This window comes from Crocodylus porosus, unplaced genomic scaffold (assembly GCF_001723895.1).
Source record: "Crocodylus porosus isolate Cpor-Errol unplaced genomic scaffold, CroPor_comp1, whole genome shotgun sequence".
Taxonomy (NCBI): Eukaryota; Metazoa; Chordata; order Crocodylia; family Crocodylidae; genus Crocodylus; species Crocodylus porosus.
Window position 1 is genome coordinate 22967025 of NW_017728911.1, and position 25860 is coordinate 22992884.

The window sequence follows — 25860 nt, forward strand, 5'->3', positions numbered from 1 at the left end:
GTTGTGTGTTGTGGGGGGTGCAGGTGGGGAGGGGTGTGGGTGGGTGTTTGATTGTGTGTGGGGGAGGGTGTGGTTGTGGAGTTTGCAGGGAAGGATTTGTGGGTAGGGTAGGGTGTTCATGGGACCTCCCGCATGCATACCCCTAAGCCGGTCAGCATGCACCCCTGCCCCACAAAAGCCTGGAGCCCATGAGCCCTGTGGTGCCTCTCTGCCACTACCAACAACATGCAGCCCCAGCCCCATCCTATGCCTGCTCTAGACTCACCCCAGCAGAAGCGGATCAGCAGGAATACATGCAGAGAGCTCTGACCTTGCTTGCACTGTGCCTGCTCTGCACCACACACCCATGGCACCTCCTGCTGCTCTCTGGGCATTCAGCAGGGCTGGGGAAGCTCCACAGCTGGACTGCCTTTCTAGGTAGCAGCAGTTCCTTCCAGCTGCTCTGGCCACTGGCCCCAGGTGGAGACCTGTGCGCACAGCCCTGCCCCGACCTGCCCTGGGCCTGCTTCAGACTCTCCTGCACTGAGCAGCTGTGACAGCCAGGAAGAAACTGTTGGTCTGAGTGGGAGAAAAGTGGCCCCTCCCCCTCACTGTTGCCAGGCCCTTCCTGCTGCAGTGCCTGGACCCAATGCCTGGCTGTCCTGTGTCTCCACTGCTGTCACCACCACCTCCAGACTGCCCAGCAGGGCAGCAGTGGCAGTGCAAAGCAGACACAGGACAGCCCAGCACAGGCTCTAGGTGGCTGCAGCAGGAAGAGCCCAGCAGCAGTGAGGGGGAGGGGCTGCTTTTCCCCTGCACCAAGCAACTGTTTCTGCCTGGCTGCCGCTGCTGCTCAGCACAGGCGAGTCTGGAGCAGGCACGAGGCATGCTGGGTGAGGGCTGTGCACACAGGTCCCCAGCTGGAAGGAACCACCACTGCCTGGGCTACCTAAAAAAGGCAGTTGAGCCACAGAGTCACCCCAGTCCCACCGGAAGCCCAAGGGGGGCAGCAGGACGTGCCATGGTCAGAAAGTGCCTGGGCCAGGCAGAACTGAGGGACCTGCTGCAGCCTGGACAAAGACCCTCCATGGACCAGATCTAACCCACAGGCTGTATTTTGCCCACCCCAATCTAATACTTTCTACTTTAAGATAATTAGCTGCAATTGCTAACACCACAATAACAACTGCTAATTTCACTCATCTGGTTTGAAATCTCTATGCCAGGTGTCTGGTCTCAGGCTTTTCGTTGTTGTTGTTAAGCTCAGCTGCTTAAAAAAGAAATTGGACAAAAATGTTTTGTTTATATTAAAAAACAATCATTTGACAAAAACATCTAGTAGTATTTAACACTGACTTAAAATTTGGCAAGGGGGTTACCCTAATGCCAGGGATTTTGTTTTTTGAGTTTTGATAATGCTTTTAAGAGCCTATGAAATTTACTTACTTGATAAACTCAGTTCAGCAGCTAAATTTACTTAAGAATCCATCTGCACTAAGAATCCATGCGCAGTCTCCCTGAAGCTACTAGTTGCTATCCCCACAGAATGGCTGAGTACATTGTCCCCAGGGTCTAATACACTCTTCCTAAAGTAAGCTCTAAATAGTGGAACAAGAAGCAGGGAGACAAGTTTCCCCATACTCTCTGGCCCCTGCTGCTGGTGCCCAAGCAAGAAAGCACCTTGACTAGAATATATAGAAGGCGGCAGATGTAGGATGGAACCTTAAATGCTAATTTGTTCAGAAAGGCATAAGTTTTCATAGCCTACTTCTTCAGGTGCAAGGAATGACAAACAGGGTTGTGAGGAACTAGGGGAGGGAAGAGAGACTGGAACACATCAGAGGGAGTAGGAACAACAAGATAAAGAGCTGGAAGGGTCTGCCACACAATCCAGAACCTGAGGTTGAACTCTCAGTATTTATTCTTCTGCTGTCTACAAATATCTAGGAAACTGAGTGGCAAAATATCTAAGTCATCTTCCCTTGAATAGCTGCCCCTTTCCCAGGATTACATCCTACTATTGCTGTCAGTCACTCTGTCAAGCAGCAGAGATCTGTAGAGCAGATGCAAAGGTTTTAAGGCTGCTGACGACTTGAACAGGGGTTCAGTACAGTTCCACATAACAGAATGCCCTCCCAGTTTAACTTTAGTGAAGAACATAAATAAACAAGCAACCCCCTTCACTTTTACTGTAGATGTGATAGCCAATACAGGCAGTCCTCCAACTTGCAACACAATTGGTTCCAGAAAACCGTGTCTTAAGTTGAAACACTGCAACTCAGAACCAATTTTCTCATAAGAAACAATGTTATAAATGGGGGATTGGTTCCTGAACCAAGGCCCGATACCCTATTTTGACCAAAAATACCCCAGAATTTTGTACTCAATTAATTATAGATGAATAAGATAGCTACATCAATGCATTTATATTGTAAATAGCGATCATGTTGATTTGGAAGGACTTCTTTGAGGTGACTTTGCTGGACTTTTTGAAGGGCTCTTGGCTGGAGTCTTTTCAGCAGTCTTGGTTGCTTTCTTTAAAAAGAAGTGTCCAAGGAAGTTTGGACAGATGTTCTCCAGGGAGATGAGCAATGCAACAAACTTGTTCGCTGGCATGATGTTGCATTGGATCAAGCATTGTGAAATCAATACTAATGTCATAAAGTTGAAACAAGGTGTCAATTTATAAGTGTTGTACGTGCAAAACGTTGTAACTCAAAATGCTCTAAGTAGAGGATGAGAATCGAAACCAGCTGTGCAGACTTAACACAACCCCCTTATGCATATGCACTGTAATGCAGTCTTTAACTACATGATCCTGCACTATTTTCCCCCAGATCCTGGTTCCTGCAGAACACAGTTTGGCTGGGTTCAGAGAATGGACGGAATATGGACTGCAGATCCCCTGCCTCACTTCCTGAAGAAGATGGAAGGTATATAGTGAATGAGGCAGGACTGCAGAAAGCATGGTCGCATAGTTCAGACACTTAAATGCCAACTTGGATACATTTTTTTACAAAAATCTTGTTGGTCTAATAAAAGATATTATGTCTACCATAAGTCCTGATTGACTTGGATAACTGCACTCACTCTTAGTCTAAAGTTACTCGCATGCAAAATGATACGTATAATGCTGCCATGTTGGCTTCACAACATCTCCTTGGAGTAAATTCATTATGCAGCCATATATTATGGCAATTAGCATTATAAATTAGCCCACAAAGAAATAATAGTTCTGTATCAAGAGCAGGGCCAGAAGGGTATATACAGCAGTGGTTCTCAGACTTTTTTGTAACCGGACCCATTTGTAAACATCAATGGCCAGTCCTGACCCACTGCCCCTCACTCTCAACCCACTGCCCCTCACCCCCAGGTCCCAGCCCCCCCAGTGTGTGGGGCACGGGAGGCCCCAAGCAGCCCCTTGAAGGCCGGAACTCTGCCAGCCCACAAGGGAAAAGCCAGTTTCCCACGTTTTCCTCCTTTAAAGGAGAAGTCATTTTTTAAATCTGTCCTAGACCCTTCCATATAGTCTTGTGATCCACTTTTGGGTCGTGATCCAGGGGCTGAAAAATGTGGGTATAGACTACATAAAGCAGCAAATGACACACTGAATGAGAAAAAAAAAATACTGACTAGCCACCCTTTCAATGACACTGTTCAGCCTGTGCCCCAAATGGTTTTGTAGGAAAAACAAAATAATGATTCAACTGAACCATGATGAATTCAGAGAAATCCAGACTAGGGCTGTTGAAGCTACTTTAAATTTCATCAAATCTTAATATCATAGAGCTTGACTTCACAATCTTAACATTTTTTGTATGCAATAAAGTTTCAAATTGTATCATTAATGATGTCTAATAAGATGGGATTTAATACTTATGTGAAATATATTTTCTATAAGAGAAATACTCAAGCACTTCCTAGTGCAAAGCAGGAAATATTGGCTACTGGAGTGTTTACTGATCAGCTTCATTACAATTTAAGCATTCATTTTTAAAGTGTAATTTTTTATGTTTACACAGAAAGCACTAAAATGATTCATACTTCTTAAGTTGTCTTTCTGACATCCTGAAAGAGTTTAGCCTTCCTACTTCCAAGCCCTCGCATCCTCTTTGGAAAAGACACCCTTAGGCATTGACAAAAGCCTCCCTGCACATTTGGGCCAACTCATAACCCTAATTCCAGCAGTCAGCAACCTTTTATGGCTGAAGGCCATACTGACCCAATTCAGGCCAGAGATGGGCAGCCACCACCACTACCACTTTTTCCAGCACTAGCACAGGGAGAAAGCCCACAACCCAGCACAACAGCAGGGGAATGTGACTGTTGTTAAAGGCCCCTGCCACCAAATGCCACTGAGGCCTCATGCATGTGGGCCAGCCAGATCAAGTGGCTCTGCAGGCCAAATCCAGGCCATGGGCCACAGGTTACCAACCCTTGCTCTAATGGGTTTGTGGTCTCCTTTGTTTGGGTGGCACATCTATGTAGAGGCTGCATAGCTCTCCCATAGAAGCACAAAGGGAGACACCACAGCACTAAGCTCCAAGATATACAAGGCTGTATATCAGGGGCGGGCAAATACAGCCAGATCCGGCCCATGAAAGGACTCTGTCCAGTCCACAGTGGGTCCCTCCGTCCCACCTGGCCCAGGAGCCATCCAGCCCATTGCATGTCCTGCCACCCCCAAGTGCGCAGTGATGCTGGGGCAGTTCTGGGGCCAGACTGCATTTCTAGGCAGCCCATGCCACAGTGGCTTCTTCTGGCTGCTGCTGCCACTGGCCCCGGCTCAATGGTCCTGGCGTGGACCCATGCACACTGCCCCAACTCTGGCCCAACCGTGTCTGCTCTGAACTTGCCCTGAGAGCAGACCAGCTCCGGAACAGCCAGAAGCTGTGTGCACAGCCCTGACCCTGGCCCACCCCATGCTACCTCCAGTCCACCCACCCATGCTGAGCAGCAGCAGCAGCCAGGCAGAAGCTGTTGTTGGCATGGGAGAAAAGTGGCCGCCTCCCCCTCGCTACAGCCAGGCTCTTCTTCCTGTTGCCTGCTGGAGCCCCCACCCAGGCTGCCCTGTTGCTGTCATCACTGCTGTCTCTCAAAATGCCCAGCAGGGAAGTGGTGGCAGCGGAAAGGAGCTGCAGGACAGCCCAGGCATGGGATTCACCTGGCTGCAGCAAGAAGGGCCTGACAGCGATGAGGGGGATGCAGCTTCTTTTCCCCTGTGTCTAGCAGCAGCTTCTGCCTTGCTGCTGCTGCCACTGCATAGCGTGGGCAGGGAGCAGGTGTGGGGAGGGCCAGAGTTGGGGTTGCGTGCACAGGTTCCAGCTGGTCCAGAGCTAGTCTGCTCCAGCTGGGGTGAGTCTGGAGCAGGCACGGGGTGGGTAGGGCTCAAGGCTGGGGCTGTGTGCTCAGCTTCTCCTGGGTGCTGGTGGCGGGAAAGAGCTGCAGGGTGCCCGGGCTCTGGGTTGTTGTTGGGCAGGGGAGGGAACAGCCTAAGGGGAGGGGGTGGTGCTAACTGGCCCATAACAGCTCCCCAAAACTGCCTATGTGGCCTGAGGGCCCAAAAAATTGCCCGCCCCTGCTGTATATCATCTATGTGGACTCCAAAAATCCTTTCAAAAATCTACACTGCATTTGTATTCCTTTTCACAGGGTGGAATTTTTAAAAGCACTCACTCAGCAAAGATCTAATTCTGCTCCCACTGAAGTCAACAGGAACCCTACAACAGACTTTAAATGGGACAGACTGAGGCCAATACTGAGCAGGTCTGAACATCCAAATATGAACACTCACAGAGAGAGGGACCTTCACCCAGCTTTCCGCTGCCCACACTACAGCAACAAGGAGTTGAATTGGCATACCACTGCATGACTTGTCAAAGGTTCTTATAAAATTACATTGCATCATATGGTAAAATTAGCCATGGTAATAACAACCTAAAGAAAAACAGACCTGACAGTAAAACAGAATAAAAAGGGACCCTTCTCAATTTAAAAAATTAAACCTCTAAATATCTATTGCCTACAAATTAATTTTAACAACTGTATTTTTACTAATGAAAACCTGGGAAATTAGTATGTGCCTTTATGGCACACTCTCACTATTCTACCTCTCTGTGTGGGCCTTACACATACTATGAAAAGGAAAGAAATGACTTACAAAACACTGAAAACTGTGATTAGAAAACAAAAGCCATTAGTCACATGAAGAGCACGAGTGGTCTCCAAACTACTTCAAAGTCAGTTTTTGAACTGATTAAATGTCAATATGATTCTTTAAACAATTGCATCAGTTTATTTTAAAGTCTATATATCAAGGGTATCAAACTCATTCAACCTGGAAGGCTGGATGAGTGTAGGCTGGTCTACAGGCTAAACTGGGCACAGACTGGCCCTGTGTTCTGGATCCAGCATGCAGGGCTGGTCTGGTGCAGGTGCTGCATGCAGGATGCATCCTGGACCAGCTCCCCACACAGTACGTGGGGTGGAGGATAATGTGTGCTACATGCAGGGCCAGTCCAAGAGCCATGGGCAGCAGCATGGGTAAAATAACATGGCTCCACAGGCCAGATCCAGCCCCCATGGACCATATCTTCCATATCCATGACATATATGATTTCAGTGTAAAGCTCACTATCCCTGTTCAAGTCACAAGATTCCACATCTAGATGCATTTCCCCTTTCTTTTCAAGTACAAACAGCAGCCATTTCTTTCAACTGTTTATCCCATAACTCAATGTTTTCATGCTTCTATTGATTTTAGTGAAAACCACTTTTCCATTTCAAGACACAAGTTTAAACATACACTCCATATTGCAGAAAAAAGGTAAGACTGCCTCACTAGATCAATGGTAAAAGGCTTAGGTGAGAGAATGGGAGCATGAAGGACATCTAATGATAGCAGTGGGTAAAGATTTCCCTCCAAAACTGAACTTTCCTACAGAACTGAGGAAAATGTATCTGTGTATATTGCACGTGGTAAACTGCAGATAGTGAATATCAGGCCTCAAGAACAGTTAGACACATCACACAAAGATTTTCAGCAGTGTGTGATGCAAGCGCAAAACAATATGCTATGGTGTGAATGAGAATTGAATTCAGTATGTTCTGTAAGCAGGTTTTTGAAAACACTGATTTAAGGCCTATAAAAATTTTAAAAAACAAAAAGGTTTATAATGTGTTAGGTACCCATATTATGACTAACCATAAAATTCCAGATGCTTTCATAATGATGATAGGAGGTAGGAGGCAGGAAAAGGCTGCTTTGTGAAACCAGGTATTACTCTGAAACTTATTGAATATAACCGTATTTAAAACACAGATAGCATGGCCATTTTCATAAAGACATCTGAAATCTGTTACCAAACTACAGAAGTCCAATTTTTCATTTCAATTGAGGTCCAAACACTGCATGATTTCAAGGACAATGTACCAATTAATTAGTCTACATCTCAAATCTACAGCAAAATTTGACTGTCAGGAAATAGTGTTGTAGGTCCACCATATAACATGGACTCCTCCTAGAAATAGGCAAAGAACATCAGATACTGAATTTGTTTCCTGCTGATAGATATAGTAAAGATAAGGGAGACTCTATCACCAAATGAAAAAAATGGCTTCTAGAAAATAAGTCTTAATGCAATATAGTCAAATTGCCAAGCAAACAGACTTGACTATGATGCATCCTTACTAATTTTTTTAATTGAATTTTAGATCACAATAAAAGGTACCTAAATAAGAATATCTGTCTACAGCATCCTGTATTTTTTTTCAAAAAGTAACATTGTGTTGATAGTAGTTGTAATGCATTATTATGGCTGGAAGGATCATCCTGGGACAAAAAAAATCAGTTTAGGCTCAAATTCTGTTCAAAACATAGCCTCTCTCCTGAGACTCCAAACATGGAGCCTGGTTGTGATTATTTCCTCTGTGCTGGAACCATAGGAAGGAGATTGAGATCACTAATTCCTTTCAAACAGCACCAAGCAAGGCTATGGGAGAACTTAAGATGTAATGCTTTTCATAATGACCAGTAACCTTCATCATAGATACTGAGGCATAAACTGGAATAATCCATATTGTAATCAAAGCTGTCACTGTACGTTATCAGTAAAGTCCAAATCTGGATACATCCTTCCTGAAATAGAAATGAAATTCTTTGTAGATAACGCTTTGGAGTAGATATAATTATGGATGGCAAAGGACATTTGCATACCAATATTTGACTATTAAATCAACAGAAAGATCAGCAGGAATATCAAATTATGCTTCTGTGATATTACAAAATGGCAACTCCTTAGCTGTTTACCACAAAATCATGACTACCATAATGTTGTTGCCATCTTGATAAAAAAATCCAAGATCGCGAACCTGGAAAAGTGCACAGATTTTAGAAGATACACAATTCATTTGACCCAGTAGGTCAAAAACATGTTAATGGGAAGGGAACTGTTCCACTTAAAAAAAAAAAAAAATCTATTAAAACTCTCCACTTCCCTTTTTTGGGTAAATGTTACTGTTATTGTGAAGGCATCGATTCTCTTGGAATGTCTGAAACTAGGCTCCCTTTGCTCTTTGTTTTAGACTGACTATCCACTTAATTCACTACTGGCTGACTACTGTTGCAACTTGTTTCTCTTTCTGTTCCTTCCAAACTATACACCAGGATTTAGTTTGCATTTACTTCTAGTACCTCATTTATCTCAATCTTCTGTTCCCATTTTAAGACATCCTTCATCAGTTGTCTTTAAACTGAGCTCAGGAACTATGGGTGGGCTTCTCCTCTGATATCAGCTGGCTTTTACTGCAACATTTTCTCTTGATTTACAGGCACATGAGAGGAGAATGAGGTTTCATCTTCAGTCAAAGTTCATTTTACTAGTTTCCAAAATAGTTTTGCTGACTACTGAAGAAACAGGCTGGAACAAACACATTTTAAAACATTATTCTAATGTAGCAGGACCTATTTCACGATGGTCAACCCAAGGGAACTAAAAGTTATTTTGGCTGGAATACTATATATACTTAAACTCTTTTATTCACATGGTGTGAGCCCAATTTGCATCCAAATACCTTTCTGTTTTCTTCTGAGAAATTATAATTCGTACGGTAAAGTGTTCTATTACAGTCTTAAGGATTATGAATACACAAATGCAACCCACAGCGGTTTGACTGTAACTAGTTTACATGAATTTTGGATGCGTGGAAAGGTCTGGCAAGGAACAGACATTCAACTGATGTGATGCTGAAAATGTTCCTTTAAAAGTTTTAGGTGTTGATAATTGTAATCAGCCATAAGAGAGAAAATTTCAGGATTTTTTTCCTATGATGAAGACAGTATTTCCTACAGAACAAGAAACAGCACTTACTTCTCTTAGTACATGGCAATGAATAGCTCATAGTTGATTTAAGAAGGTAAAATTCACTTGCACCCAGTGGAGTTGCACTGACACATACTAGGGTCTAAATTTAGGCCTTGGTATTTTAACACTGAAGAATGACTTTCCAATGTATTTTTTAACTTCTCAAAACTCAGGCTGCATATCCTTCTTTGCAAAAACAAAGGTGTTTAGTACTCTATTTGTAGTGCAACATGGAAAAACAAAACATTTAAAACCAGGACATCTGCTAGGATAAGCCTGCTTGTGAAAATGACTGAAAACTGATGATGGAACAAACTGGAGTCACAATATTTCTTTTGGTATCTAACTATATGAATTAAAATGGGAAATCAAACTCTGCTTAAACAATGCTAAACAAAAAACAATAAAGAAAAAGACTTGTTCCTGAAATTCTGTGTGCTCAATTTTGTAGAAGGTTAAAACTTAAAACACCAACACATTACACAAGTGGCTAGGATGATAACAGGTCAGACAAGTACTTTACCCCAACTAAAAGTTGTACAAAAGACCAGACAACTTTTGCTAGATCTTATAATGTAAACTATGCACATCTGGCAGCTCATGATAAAAACTGATCAGAAGTTATTATAAGTAAAAGTTGGCAAGCTTTTTAGAATTTTACTCTAAATAAAAAAATTATTCTAGAAAACAAAGAGATTGAAGGATTTATTTTTAACAATTTGAAAATACAGACTTAGTTTACACTAAGACAAACACATCACAAAGACCAGAATACAAAATACTTAACTCTTTAAAAAACCAAAAGAGAAAAGCTTTGTATTCACATATCAGCTCAGTGTTAGAAAAACAGAAACAGCAAATACATGGGATTAAGACTAATTTGACAATACAGTGACCATAGTTTTGGTCCCAGCAAATGACAGTTTACCAAATCTCCCTCCTAAGATCCTCCTACTCCTCATAAGAGGAGTCTGCTTTTAACAGATCTGAGAAAGATCAATATGAAGTCAAATTAAATCCAAGGTCCTTCTGGATCAATCCGGTTCTGTGTTCATAAATAAAAAAATGTTTGTACTGTGCACACTCTAAATTCAGAAGGGCCAGGGCGGGGGAGTGGGGGGGGGGAAAATCAGCAAAACAAAAATAAATACAATAAAATACAAAACACCCTACAAACCCCTATTAAAGCGAAATACCAATGTCCCAAATATATGCAGGACTAGTCAGGTGGATGGCCAAGCAGTCGGCAGCTCATCCCCCACCCCCAAAACCGTGTCCTGCTCCACTCTTCTTCAGCCTCAGGCTGCCCCCGAGACCCACCAGGCCTCCCCCTGGCGATCTCACCGCTTCACTTGGGGCATTCACCTGGCCCCTCTCCATGCCCTGGGCTGGCAGACCAGGGGCCCAAACCGGCCGGGCCTACAGGGGGCTCGCGGGGCCTAGCCAATGTGCCCACGGCTGCGGGGAGCAGGGGGCAGGGGACACAAACACGGGCGAGGCCTGGTCCGAAAGCAGCGCCCCCCACCGCCGCCCGGGCCCCTGGAGGGAGCTCGTCCTGCCCCTGCTCCCCCGGAAGCGGCGCCCGAGCGGGACTGGAGGAGACGGGGCCCCGCCGCAGAGCCCCCTCCCAGGCCCGCTGAGGCCCGCGGGCCGCAGCCCTTACCAGGTCGTAGTCCTCCTCATCATCGCACATGAAATCATCCTCCATGTCAGACATCTTGGCCGGAGGACGGCGGGGGGAGGGGCGGGGGCGGGGGCACGGAACGGAGCCAGCCCCTTCTCCCACAATGCGCCGCGGCTTCTGCCCTACGTGACTGCGCGCGGCCCGGAACTCGCGTCCAGCCGTTCTGCCCGGCCCGGAGCCCAATCGCTGGTGCACCGGCCGCCTTTCCTAGCAACCGGGCCCTTAGCAACCGGCCTGCGGCCCGGCCCGCAGCTCAGTCCCTCCCCGGTCTTAGCCGCTTTACCCTGTGCCCATAACGTTGCAGCGAGGCGGTGCAGCTCGGGGCCAGTCCCCAGGTTCCAGGATCCGAGCTCTCCCCGCAGGAGAGCCCCGGGGGTCTCGGGCCCCGGAGAAGTCACAGAGCCCCGCGCAGCTTAGCTGATGAATCAGCCAATGCCTTCTTTGGACACACTTTTATAGGCCTCGAGTGGATCCCGCTCTGCTAATCTAAGAAAAGCCTAATCCAGCAAAAATTAAACACCCCACAACTAGGGTGGCCATCCTAGAGGACAGTCCTCTGTCCTCTATTGTTACAAAGCCCCATGTCTTCCTGACCTCTACTTTCCTTTTGAAAATTGTCGGGTTTTGTATCAATACAGGACAGAGTACAGACTGTCCTCGAGCATAGCCACCCTACCCACAACATGCTTAGTAGAAGAGTTGTTTTGAAAGCAAGAACACTGGGCTCTTGGAAGCAACTCTTGTGCTACATGGGCTAGTTGGGGGCATGTCTGCAGCAGCTAAACATTTTCTGGGCGTGTGCACACAGAAAAAAAACCATCCACCGAATACATGAACTACACCATTCAACATATTTTTTTTGTGCAAAAATCTAGTTGGTCTTACTAGTTGGTCCACTTGAAAATGCAATTAGAAACTTAATCAAAGGTGTGCAAGTTGGCCCTAGTGAATACACACAGCACCCTCTAGCCCTCAATAGGCAGGGGTAGTTGCAGAACAGGAGCTGCTTCCCTACTGGCATCAGGCAATAGAAGCAACGGCCCTTTTTCAGTCTGTTTTCCTCTTTATTTCAATCACAAGGAAGAGAAGGGAAATTCAAAACTTGTTCCACAGTCTCTGGTACAAAATTATACAAAGGCAGAGATTTGTACCACACTGTATGCTCTTCTGCATGATTACTTCTGAAATATATGGCAATGTGTTGGCTGAATGTAGTACAAAGAAAATGAGAAAGGAAACAAAGTATGTTCTTTAAAACAAGATGTATACTAAAGCATACTAATGGGAAGAGGGAAAATTGTTTAATATGCTTATAATACATATTTCACATAAAATCTCCATTTGCTTTCATATGCATGTCCTTGCATGATTTACAGCTCCTGGCCACCAATACACCAGATGTAGTTGTATTTCTAGATGTACAAAATCTGTGGGAAGGACTTGTATAATTTCCCTCAGATTATACAAAAGCCTTAGTAATATCAGTTGAAGTTTACAACTAGTTTGTTTGTCTCTAAAGTATTGATGTTGTTTAGTTTGTGCATCTTGCTTGTTTTCGAGGTGTAAGCAGGGGACCTGTTCTAGAATTTCATGTATGGTTGGGTTCATTTCTAATTATCCATCAATGCTTTAGGATAGCTACAAAGCTTTTGAATGGAAGATATTCTTCATTGGGGAAATGTCTTGCATTTGAAAGCTTATCTAACTCTATTACAGCTATACAGCTGGTCCAGTGAAAAATATCACCTACGATATTCCTGCCTCTCATAATTTCTGGACCATTGTGGCTACATTGCTCGTATACTATTAGCGCTCAAGAATTCAAGGCTGACATTTTAAATATTCTGCAGCATACAGCACAACTTTGTAATTCACATACTGTCTTGGTAAGTCCAAAAAACCTGAAAGGCTCTCATTTATGGTCCCCATTCTGATCAATACTTGGGAGCCATAAAGGTGGAGAGATGCAAAACCCTCACAATTAATAAACAACACCAATACTAGGATTAAAACCCTAACTCCTTCAGGACAGGCACTTGGCTTCCAACGCTAGTTTACTCTGTACTTTCATTACCTAGTGCTTGTTGTACAGAAGGGATCTGGGGTTGACACCTGTCTTTGCTCCCCCGCCGAGGCTGTGACGCTCAACAGGACCTCGGGGTGAACTGAAAACCGTTCAGGGTTGCCGCGTTGGGCAAACACGATTCACAAGAGAAACCCAGAGATTTCAAATGGGAATCCACAGTGTTACAAGGGTTGTGTGACTGCTTTGCAACGCAATAATAGCTTTATTATTTCTGGGGAGTCAACAATCAAGTGGAAACCACGAGTGGGCGCGTTGGGAACGGTGCCTCGCGTCTGGCGGGGCGCTGCCTGGAGTCCTACAAGGTTGGGAACCACCGGTCTAAGGAGACTTAATTCAGTCCTGCCGCTCTGCTACTAAGTTGCGCGGGGGGGGGGGTAGTGTCGGGCCTCCCTCCCTGGGAAAGGCTCCTTTCCTGGCAGCTCGACCGAGGGCAGCCCGCTGGGGCAGGTGTTCAGAGGAACTCCTCTTTCTGCAGCGCCACAGGGCAGGCAGGTGTGGCCCCGCCCGGAGCCGGGCAGCGCGGGCTCCCGGGCGCAGGCGGCCGGCGGGGGCTGGGGCTGGTGTCAGCTCGGCGGAGCCCGGAAGGAAGGCTGCTGTGTCCCGTGATCGCCGCCCCAGGGCCCGCTGCTGCAGCCCCGTCCCCGGGGGCCCAGGATGGCTTCGGGCGCGCCCGCCACCCTCCGCGTCCCGCTGGCGCAGCAGCCCAGGTGGGTGCGGCCCGTCGCGGGGCTGCTGGTCCCGCCCGCGGCCCGGGCCCCGGCCCGCCCCCCGCGGCGGGAAGGAAACGCTGCCGGGCCAGGCTTCCCCACCCCTGTGGCCCCCCGGCACGTGGGGCTTGGGCCCTCAGCCCCTCCAGCTGTAGGCTTCTCTCCCGTGCCCCTGCCTGGCACTGTGCATATTGCAAAAGCAATCTAAAGGAGTGGAAGTTAGGCCACATCACCTCCTGTTGAAGGGGAGGGACCAGTCTGTGCTAGGGAATGCAGGGCCCTTCCCTGGCAACCCGTGTTACTGAGCAAACTGAGCGTGGCAGAAGGGCCGAACGATTCCTGTTCACTTCTGCACCCACCCTAGCATCCAGACAAGTGTGTTTGACGACTGCACATCCTATCCTCCCCCTCGAATTATGCTGCGAATCACGGGGGTGCTGGTTGTAGCCACGTTGGTCCAAGGACATAGGCAGGCCAGGTTCTTTGAGTAGATGTGATGTCTTTTATTAGACCGACTGAGTTGTTGGAAAAAAGTTCCCAGAACAGCAGAGACTTCCTATGCCTGAAGAAGGGTGACAGCACCCGAAAGCTTGCTAAGAACTTTCTTCCAATGACTCAGTTGGTCTAATAAAAGATTCATAGACTTATAGATGTTAGGGTCAAAAGTGAACTCAGTAGGTCATCAAGTCTGACCCCCTGCCCTGGGCAGGATAGACCGCTGGGGGCAGACGTCAGCCAGGTGCTTGTCCAGTCTCCTCTTGAAGACCCCCAAGGTAGAGGAGAACACCACCTGCCTTGGAGCCCATTCCAGATTCTGGCAACCCTTACTGTGAAGAAGTTTTTTCTAATGTCCAACCTAAATCTGCTCTCTGTCACTTTGTGGCCATTATTCCTAGTTACTCCAGGGGGTGCCCTAGTACACAGAGCATCCCCTATTCCCTACTGCCCTCCCCTGATGAATTCACAGGCAGCCACAAGATCACCTCCCGACCTTCTTTTGTGCAGGCTGAAGAGATCTAGGTCCCTCGGTCTCTCCTCATAGCACCTTGCCTGCAGGCCTATGACCATAAGAGTGGCCTCCTCTGGACCCTTTTGAGATTCTCCACATCCCTCTTGAAGTGCAGCACCTAAAACTGGTTGCAGTACTCCAACTGTGGCCTGACCAGTGCCACATAGAGGGGAAGCATCGCCTTCCTGGACCTGTTCGTCATGCATCTGCTAATGCATGATAAAGTGCGGTTAGGCTTGTTGATCACTTGGTCACATTGATGACTCATGTTCATCTTCGAGTCAACTATGACTCTAAGATCCCATTTCACTGCTGTGTTGCTAAGAAGGTCATCCCCCAGCCTGTAAGTGTGTTGCTGGTTCTTTTTGCCCAGGTGCAGCACTTTGCACTAGTCCTTGTCGAACGGCACCCTATTTCGTTCTGCCCATTGTTCCAACTTATCCAGATCCACCTGGATGCGTTTCCTACCCTCTGGTGTGCTAACTTTGCCCCATAATTTGGTGTTATCTGTGAACTTAGACAGGGTGTTCTCCACGCCCTCATCCAAGTCACTGATGAAGACATTGAATAGCACTGGTCCAAAAACAGAGCCTTGCAGGACTCCACAGCACATATCTTTCCAGATTGATATCAACCCGTCCACCACCACTCTGGGTGCGACCCCTAAGCCAATTTGCCCCCCACCTGACTGTGTAATCATCTACATCACAGCCTGTCAGTTTATCTACGAGAACAGAACGTGATATCGTATCAAAGGCCTTCTTAAAGTCCAGGTAGATGACATGTACCTTGACTCCTGCGTCTAAGCATTTTGTGACCTGGTCCTAAAAAGAAACAACATTAGTCAGGCAGAATCTACCTGCAGTGAACCCAGGCTGATTTCCTTTCATCATTATTTGCCCTGCTGGGCTCCCACAAATGTGATCCGTAATTTTTTCCAGAGTTTTCCCAAGGATAGAGGTGAGCCTAACTGGTTTCCTGGTTCCTCCCTCCTCCCCTTCTTGAAAATAGGGACCAGATTGGCCCTTTTCCAGTCCTCTGAGACCAGACCGGAGCACCCCGAGTGTTCGAACAGCCGTGCCAGTGGCTGTGCTATAACACTGGCCAATTCCTTGAGCACCCCTGGATGAAGTTCATCCAGGGCCCGCTGATTTGAATACATCCAGCCCGTCCAAGTGCCCTTTCACTAAGTCTGTGCTAACAGTTGGTGGGCTGGTGTCCCTCCTATGTCTATCTATAATCCAATCGGGAGATTTGTCTTGGTCTGTGTCTAGGAATACAGATGCAAAGAACTCGTAACTCATTGAAGAGCTCAGCTTTGTCCCCCACCTCTCTGTCACCAATTACCCTAGTTTGTCCTGTAGGGGTCCTATGCTATCCTGTGCCTTCCTTTTGCTCCCTATGTACCCGAAGAAGGACTTTTTGTTGTCCTTAATTTTTGTCGTCATCCTAAATTCTAATCCTGCTTTGGCCTTCCTAAATGATTCCCTGCAAGTGTGAGCCAGGGAGGTATACTTTTCTTTGGTAGTTCCCCTCTGTTTCCCCAGCCCATATACCTCCTTCTTTGCCCTTAGGCTTTCCTGGACTTCCCTGTTCAGCCAAGAGGGCTTCTTGGCCCCTTTTATGTGCAATGGGATTGTCTCCTGTGCCTGTAGGATTGCTCCCTTGAGGAATGACCACCCTTCCTGGACCCCCATTTCGCCAATGCTCTTGAGCTATAATGCCTCACTAACTAATCTCCTGAGCACACTGAAGTTAGCCTTTTTGAAGTCTAGCACTTCAGCCCTGCTGTTTGGTTTACCTGCAGATTCCCCACCAGGTCATCCCCTGTAGCTAACACCAAGTCCAGCAAGGCATTTCCCCTAGTGGGATTGTCTACCTCCTGCGTTAGGTGGAGGTCCTGTATGCAGGTTAAGAACCTACGTGAGTGGTTAGATTTGGTGGACTGCTCCTCCCAGCAGATGTCAGGGTGGTTTAGGTCACCCATAACAACCATATCTCTTGACCGTAGGGCTCTGAGAGCTGTCTGGAGAATTCCAGGTCTAGCTCATTCTTTCGGTGTGGCGGTCTATAGCAGACCTCCACTACCAAGTCCCTTTCTCCCTGGACCCCTTGTATCCTGACCCACAGTACCTTGGTTTGGCTGTCCTCTGATCCCATCTTGATTATAGAGGATGTATATTGTTCCTTAACATAGACAAAAACAATCCTCCCCTTTACCCCCCACTTTATCTCATCTGTACGACCTGTAACCCTCAATGCCTACTGCCCAATCGTGAGTAGGGTCTCACCAGCTTTCAGTTAGTCAAACCAGGTTGAAGTTGTTGCTTGCGAGCAGGAGTGCAAGTTCCTTCTGCTTGTTTCCCATGCTCCCAGCATTAGTGTAGAGACATTTATGCCCCGCGATGGGTGTGGTACCCTCCTGTCCTGATGTTTATTGGGCCCCTTATTGCTTACTTTAGTGCTTACCTGGACAGATCCAATGCTTGCTCATGCCTCGCTTATCCTAGGTTCTCCTTATCCTCTGCTTCCCTGTCCCCTTATGAACCTAGTTTAAAGCCCTTCTAAGGAGACCAGCCAACCTGTAAGAGAACAGACTCTTACCTTTAGAAGAGAGATAAAGACCATTTTTCCCAGGATAACTCTTATGGAAGTGTGGATAGTGGTTGTAGAAGCCAAAACCCACATGATGGCACCAACTCTGAAGCCACAGGTTGACTTCCCTGATGCAGGTGTCCTGATGCTGATGGAGACTGCTAACCGGAAGGATGGACAAGAAGACCACTTGTGCCCCCGACTTCCTAAGCCTGGCCCCCAGAGTTCTGTAGTCACTCATGACGTAGTCTGGACTACTCCTGGCTGTATCATTCATGCTCACGTGTACAAGGACCCTAGGGTAGTAATCAGAGAGCTGGATGAGGTCTGGAATCTTTGCCTGTCCTGGATCCTGGCTCCGGGTAGGCAGCATTCATCCCATGCCGTGGGATCAGGTTGACAGATAGGCCCCTCCGTGCCTCTCAGGAGGGAGTTTCCCACCATGGGCATCTACTCAAAGAACCTTAACTACATTTCACTTGATTCTCATTCACAGGTCCAGATCAACATTTTCAAACTTGCATGTGTAAAGAAAATGGGAGTTGGGTTTGCCCAGTGCCTCTGGCAATCAGAGCTCAATCAGTGTCTATATTTAAGCACCCATCTTTCAGAATGTTGGCCATAGACTATAAGTAGATGATCATCAGTCTTGCTCACAAATCAGACTTTAAAAAGAATCCAGTGCTTATACAAATATAGCTAAAAGATGGCTTTATTTGTTCTCAGACTTTAAATATCAACAGCTATGTATAAATGGCTTTTACATCAAAGCATTCTGGATATTGACACATAAGGCATACGAGCATCTTAACAGGACTTCAAGGACAGTGGGATATTTTTAGGAGGTATTACCATGTTTGTGATGGAAACGGGCTCCATACTGAGATGGCAAAATTTGTGGATGATGGTACAATAAAGATAGAGAAGTATATATAAAAACAGAGAGAGATAGTAAACCTTAGTGACCATGAAGCAAGGCTGCATATTAAATTTGGTGTTGACAAATACAAATAATACATATTGGAAGAAATAACTTAAACTATTAATGCACATTGCTGTGTTCTAAATTAACTACTCAGGACAAATATCTGGGCTCACTGAAAGCCTATGTTAAAAATGTAAAGGAGTGTAAAAAACAAACAAACTTTTACGATGTGTGAGAAATGGCAGAGCAAATAGTATGGAAAATATTATAATTCCTTAAAAATACATCTTCACTTGCAATATTGTGTTAAAGTATGAGAATGCTATATAATATAATTAACAGGTATTCACAAATGGATGACCTATGAAGGGCTTCCATTTTTAGAAAGTGATAGATTGCTTAGAGGGGAGAAGAAAAAGAGACATTACAGAAACATAAAAAAGAATTAATTATAAAAAGTAAATTAGTATTTCTGTTCATCTTTCTCTTAGTATATGAACAGCAGCATTTAAAGACATTATGTTTTATAATTGAAGGAAAATCCTTTTTACCTGCATACAACTTGTGGAACCCATAAGTAGTTTATGATCAGAGAATTGTTGATTTACAAATATCTTCAAAAATATATATCAGGACAATGGTACAAAACTTACAAACTACTTAAAATACTTGTTTTTATGAAAAAGTTAATGGTTTGGTGTGTAACTAACTGAAAGCTTTTTAGAAGTGACTCACTATTATATCAGGGAATTTTAGCCCCTAGTGCTGCACCAAAATAATGACTTCACCTCTTTTTACTTGCCAGCAAGTCACTTATTGTCTGTGGTGTGATGCTGTTGGGTTGGGCCCCCCTATGTTTGCAAACAGGGGAAGGAAGCTAGAATTTCTCCCAGTCTTATGGGTTCATCCCGTTATGAGCCCAGTCTTGTCTCAAGCCAAGCCCTTCAGGTAGCCTGGGGCCATGGGTATCATGAACCCCCATGGAGCCCCTAAAGGTACCTGATCTCCAGTGACTGCATGATGGTCAGGGTTCTGCAGGAAGAGCTGTCATCAACCTGGTCTTCAAGTGCAGGTCCTTGGCTCTGCTGGTGGTGGGATGTGATGTGGGCCAATGCCTACACTGGCGTTCCCCCTTTTCTGAGGCCGGTGGTGCCTTATGCAGGAAGTTCCAGGTTGGGCCTGGAGTCCCAGGCCTCTGTGAAGCCCAGCTTCTGGCTCTCATTCTGGCCTGGGAAATGGGTCTGTGGAGAGCACGCTGCCTGCCAGCTCTCTGTCCCAACCAGAAAGAGTGTGCTATTAGCCCACGGACTCACTGCTCTTCTCGGGGCCAAGCAGTACACTGCCTGTGGAGCACGCTGGCAGTCGTTGCCCTGGTAAGTGCGGGGCTCAGACGGATCTCTGCTAAAATGGTACTTTTGGATTTCTGTATGCGTGTATTTGTACAAGTGCTTTATGTAAATACAGAAACAGAAACTGATAGAAGTGAAAGTGAAAAAAAACCAAGTTGACTCCATCCCTTATCCCTAACTAAAATAAACATTTTCATTTAGAATAGAAGAGTAGTAGTATCTATTTAGGACCCCACTCAAATGGAAAGAATAGCATATAGTTTTGGAAATGTAATATTTGATTGAGCTAATTTGCAATGTAAGCGTTACAGAACTGGAAAGTATTATTTACCTCAAATCTGTGTTTTGTCACCTTTCTTTCTATTTTTTCCATGTATCCAATCTTCTGTATGCCAACACACCTTCTTTTTAAATTAGCTGGCAGAGAAAACTCTACAATTTCAGAAATGGCTACTGGTTTTGGAAGCTTCATTGTCTGACTGATACATTTGAAATGTATTATGTTCTTAGAAGCCTAGAGCATTGGGAAAATCAGGCCCTCTTTGCTTTTTTAAGTTGCATATCCAAAGTGCTTATCACTTTTGAAAATGTACGCCTAGTCTCCTGGCTTTGTTTTCAGTTGCATTTTAAAACAAGAATTGTTTTAAACCTGTTTTAACAAGTAATTGTTTAAAAACTTTCTTACTAGTCTACCCCCCTCTGTAGAGGTGTTATCTATCGTTACAAATCAAGGTAATGACAGCAGCAAAAAATAGGTTACATTTAGCTGTTGTTGTAAAAAATGCCTTCATTGACTTCAGTGGAGTTGGAGCCACCTTACTTTAAGGACTAATTTTGGGGTGTGGATTTTCTGTATTCTACCTAGTTTTATTCCTTCTAAAGCATTCCAACATTCCTTCTAGATTGCTGAAGATGAAGGAAATGTTTATTTCCAAATTTGGATCAGCTCCCAAGTTTTATGTTCGTGCACCAGGACGAGTCAACTTAATAGGTAAGAGGCATATTCTTCTTTTGATTTGATTTTATCTTGCATCATGGGGACATAGCAGATTAACTTTTTTGGTTTTGATTGTTCGTTTGTTCTTGGGGATTGTCAGAGTCAATGATTGACAAAGTCATACATGGGGAGAAGACAGAACTTTGCAACATGCTTCATGCTTGTCTTAGTATTTTAAGTGTTTTGAATAAAGTCAGCTTACAAATTTAAGTATCTTGCCTCGTTGGCTTTAGGGTGCATTTCCCAAGAGCTATTTGTAATCTGAAGTATAAGGTAAGTGGGAGATGGTGAACTCACAGAAAATAGGGTTACCATATTTCCAGTTCCAAAAAAGAGGACACCGATCATGCAGGAGGAGGGGGCAGGTATATGACTGGCAGGGGCAGTAGTATGCCAGCGCCCTGCACCTGTCCATTCTGTGCCCCTCACTCCCAAACCACAGCCCCCCTGTAGCCCTGCTGCTGCCCCTCACTCCTGACCCATAGATCCCAGCCCTGCCAGTACCCCTCACACCCAAACTACAGAACCCTGCTGCCCTGGGCTATGCTGGAGCCCCTCACTCCCAACCACGTTCCCCCCCCATCCCTGCTGGTGCCCCTCGCTCCTGAACAGCAACTCCCTGGTGCTGCCAGTGCCCTGCCCTCCCAATGCCCTGTCGTCTGTCCATCCCCCCCACTTCCCCCAGTGCCCCTCACTCCCAAGCGATAGCCCCCACAGCCCTGCTGGTGCCACTCACTCCCAAACCACAGCCCCCTGCTCCTACCAGCTCTGCCTCTGAGCACAGGCACTGGGTGCAGTGCCACTGGGTCAGCCATGCAGTTCCCTGCTTCCCCTGAAGGCCCCCCCACCCCCTTTCCCAGCTGGAGGGGAAGGTGCCTCCCCTGCTCCTTCCTAGGGCAAGCAGGGAGGTGCCAGGAAAAACTTTGAAGGTGAGCAGAGCAAAATCCTGACATTTGAGTATATTTAAATTTTTTTTAAAAACTGACCAGATGGAGATCGAAAGATTTAAAAAGAGGACATGTCTGGGAGAACGTGGGCGTATGGTAACCCTACCAGAAGATATATGTAAGATGGGTTCATGAAATCAGTCTGTATTTTTCTCAGTACCTCAGTTTAAATCAGCTGCAGCATGTCTTCAGGCACCGAGTATTACACTTTGATAAAAGTGAGATGTCATTTCCTGCAATCCCCTTTCTCTTATTCTGCAGATGTGCTACACACTTGTGCCCAGAGTGATTAGAATAGCTAACTTCAGGTCCATTTCAGGTCTAGGGGTATGGTGTAGTTATTTATTTCGTATGTTTGTTTTATGACTTCCTTCTGGCATTCATCTTTTTATGATCATACCCTTTCTTAGGTAACAGATCCCCAAACAATTAAAATGTGATCCAGCTGATCAGATGACTTTCTCAGTGAAAGGAATCATTACAAATACACATTACAAATAAATTAGTCTGTGTGCAGTCAATTGTAATTTTTCCTGTGGTTTTCTGTAAGATAATCAGAATGGGGAACAGATGCTAACTGAAAATTATTACTAAGAGATGGGTATGTACTGTGTCCATTTTCTTTTTAAATGTCATTTTGTATCTTGTGAATAACTGTATTGAGGATGATTAAGTATCATAATTATTATTTATTGGAAAAAGTTCAGGAATAGCTTAACAAAAAATTCCTGCATAAGCCTGATTCACTGGCTAATGAGTCATCCAAGATCAGTTGAGGAAGTCACAGGAAGGGGCATCATGCATTGCATTTTTCTGCACTGCATATTAGCTACCACTTAATGAAAATGATTTAACTTGCTTATTTTGCTAGTTTTATTAGTTTCATATGAAGCACAATTAGTTTCCTTGTTCTAACTACTAGGCAACAATCTTTTTATAAGTCTATGATTTCATGTAACTATGTTAAAGAACATAATGTTTTAAAAAGTGATGTGGTAGACAATATCCCTGGAGAAATGTTAAATTATTTTGCACTAATATAGAGTTTAAAAAGTGGAGAAGCCATCCACTAAAATTAATGAACTAAACAGAGTTGTAGTGTACATATTTTACAATGTAGACTATTAAGAAATTTGCATTTCTGTAAAGCCTTTAGCATAGGCGCCAACTTTTATTTTTGGTGTCTGGGGGCTAAGATGATGGAGATGTGGAAAGTTTTACACATTTTAGGTGACAGCCCCCTTCCTGAGGGGGTGGGGTGTGGGGCTGGGCTGGGCCAGGCCGGGCCCTCAGGCCCCCATGTACTTGGTGCCTCTGGCATTTAGAATTGACCTTATTTTTTCTGGTACAGCTGAGTATAACAAGAATTATTAAAAAATGCTGGAATTCTGCTTATTTTTAGGAGAGCATATAGATTACTGTGGGTATGCAGTGTTACCTATGGCTGTAGAACAAGATATACTTATAATGGTAGAACCTGTAAAAACTCAAGTTATCCAACTGGCGAATACAAACCCTTTGTACTTGTAAGTATGGTACTTGTTTTTTTATGCTAATTTATATGATAATTGTAATATAAATGAGATCTTGTGATCTCTAGCAGGCTAACAGTACAAAATGATATGGTTGCAGATTAAGTGTATACAATAGTATATTACCTCACTGGATGGAATATCATTGCTACTAATTATACTGCCTATACTGGCCCCAAAGGCCAGATCTGCTATTTCTCTTCACCTCTTTGTTTAAGTTTCCCTTCACATACCACTTCTCTCAAGATCTCTATGGACTTTAGAAATATTTTCACCGAAAGTTTAGCTGTTGAGAATTTGGAATTTTAAATTCCAGATTTAAATTAGGCCTGTTGTCTACAGTCATCAGCAGTCTCCTGAAATTCAGATGGCATGTGACCAGGGCCGTATAAATGAATGGGATCTCTCTCAATTAGAAAAGTGTTTACATTTAGTTGTATCTGAAAGGGTGGCAGAAAATAAAAGCATGGTGAGACTTGACTGTCTTTGAGCCAGAGCTTGGCACATCAAATAACCTAAATGAGTTTTTGTTAAAGTAATTAAAGTTAATTAAACCTAGATATCGCTCTTGAATTAAAATTGCATGCACATTCAGTAGATTTTATAGCTTTGTTGGCTTCAATTTGGAGCCATATGGTTTAGGTCTAGAAGGTAAGCTTTCTGAATACAGCAGATAGCATCTCTGCTTTACTGAAGAAACTCTCCTGGTTATAAGTGAAGCCAAAATATATCCACATAGTTCATCAAAACGGAGTATGTCTTTCAACGCTTCTGAGGCTTTATATATCAACAATTGCCTTTAACTTGCTTTATCTTCTTCCAATCTGTATCAGCACTAGGGCTTATGCTTGTGGTGAATGAAAAGCATGTGACCTTTGCTAACAAGGCTTTAACCACAAGCCCCAGTAGTCTTACTCCTTTGCATTTGATGTAAATCTTTGATTTACGTACTGCTGAAATGTTTCATACTGTTGCACGCCTCTTTCACTTAGAGTTTGTTTTAACTTATGGGAAAGACATAACAGAGAACAGGTTGTAAAGAATCACCTTCTCAGATCTTAAAAGCTTCTCATGTAACAAAGTGCCCTTTGATTTCAGTTGGACTAAAAGCTCATTCAAGAACTGTTCAACTTTCAGGTCCTCAAGGCTACTCCTCACTAGCCTAGTGCATTGTAGTTAAGAATGTAAGTGTAGCGACTATCCTGATAAAACACTTTGAGGAGTGTTCTGGGAAATACTTCAGAATAATAATAGCTAGCTGGTTATCTGTCTCATGGCACAGTTATGAAAGCCTTGTACTGAAGAAATCAGTCATTAGCTGACTGCTCTTAAATTTCAGGTAGCAGATTGAAACTTCAGTTGACAAACTGACAAAGTACTGTGATAATGAGCCAAATTGTCCAGAAAAAACAAGGATTAAATAGCATTGAGGGTGAGAAGGAATATCAATCAGCTAATCACTTCTCATAAAAACACCTCACTACCTGATACACATGCACATGAATTCTCATGTCTACCCTGCAGCAGAGGTAAAGTTTCCCATGCATTCTCTGAAAAGAGGAAAAAAAGCATTCTTTGTTAGGCAATGTCTTCAAGAATTAAAGAGGTAAAAATTCATTTGGTCAACTTGTACCCTCAACAGGATAGCTGATACTAACAGTTGAACATGGGCATGGATAATGTCTGAGTAGGTAAGACAGCTCATTTGGGTACACCATAACAGACGTATAGAATGATTTCATTATAATGCTTCTGTTCATTTTGTTTATCTACGTGTATATGCATACGTTACTTTTTGTTATAGCGTGCTGCTTCTAGTTAGGGCCCTGAAGGTACCCTGCACATAAGTGTTTTAAAGATTGCTTTTTATTCTGCATCAGAATGGAAAATTAGACTTTTACATTTTTTTAAAGCTATGACAGAGAAATTAAATATTCCAGTAAACCAGTGGTTAGGGGTACCTTGGGGTGCAGAAGACTCAGGTTGAAATCTTACTCTGCCATTCTCGCTTTCTGACCCACTGAATATTTAATTATTTATACAATATGGAGCAGCTCAATGAGGGGGAGAGAATGTGCAACTGAGATGAAGCTTCCAAAGTTTTTGCATGTCACATATGAATGCAAAGGGAATAGAGCAAGGGAAACACTGCTTTCTAGGGCACACCCCCTTGGCAATCAAGATACTTCTTGATGATTTGGGGACATATTGAGGTAGTAGGACATTCCCTCAGACCCTACCTGTTCGACTCCTGACTAAACAACCTCCTTTTTTATCTCAATTAATTAAAAGTATTGCAGCCTTCTGGTTATGCATTTTTCTTTTTTATTTGATCTAGACTCATGACGATACTGTGGTAGATTTGGGGAGTTATCAAGAAAGTTCATGTAAGAAAATAAGGATCTGACAACAATAGAAGAAAAGTTGAGTGGGAGCAGACTGAGGTAGTTTGGCATATAGCTAGAAGGCCTGAAGAGTAATTAAGAAAGAAAGTTCAGGTTGTGAGATCGAAGAGCAGGAGAAAGAAAGGTAGCTCCAAGCAGACATAGTATAAGCATTTTAAGTCCACACCTGAGAATATGTGGTATATCAGGCTAGAAATATACATTGCGAAATGAAGAGCTTATACTAGTTTAAATATTTTGGTAAGACTATCACACCATTAGTGTAGATGGCTAAGCCAGTAAA

The 25860-nt window shown here is 44.5% G+C and overlaps 2 protein-coding genes across 7 annotated transcripts in view; one reads left to right on the top strand and one right to left on the bottom strand.

Moving 5' to 3' along the window:
• The window catches only part of COPS2 (COP9 signalosome subunit 2), a 35171-nt gene extending 24062 nt beyond the window's left edge, over positions 1–11109 (bottom strand). For 2 of the 4 annotated variants that reach the window (XM_019533640.1, XM_019533637.1), the window contains exon 1: positions 11005–11109. In XM_019533640.1, the coding sequence (XP_019389185.1) occupies positions 11005–11058 (54 nt within the window). In that variant the 5' untranslated portion in view covers positions 11059–11109. Of the gene's footprint in view, positions 1–8671; positions 8898–10685; positions 10737–11004 lie in introns of those variants that run through there. The other 2 variants (XM_019533638.1, XM_019533639.1) reach the window with 2 other exon arrangements.
• A 2559-nt stretch (positions 11110–13668) lies between these two features.
• The window catches only part of GALK2 (galactokinase 2), an 88225-nt gene continuing 76033 nt past the window's right edge, over positions 13669–25860 (top strand). Inside the window, exons 1-3 of one of the 3 annotated variants that reach the window (XM_019533643.1) lie at positions 13669–13818; positions 20599–20687; positions 23043–23166. In XM_019533643.1, the coding sequence (XP_019389188.1) occupies positions 13766–13818; positions 20599–20687; positions 23043–23166 (266 nt within the window). In that variant the 5' untranslated portion in view covers positions 13669–13765. Of the gene's footprint in view, positions 13819–17761; positions 19721–20598; positions 20688–23042; positions 23167–25860 lie in introns of those variants that run through there. The other 2 variants (XM_019533641.1, XM_019533642.1) reach the window with 2 other exon arrangements.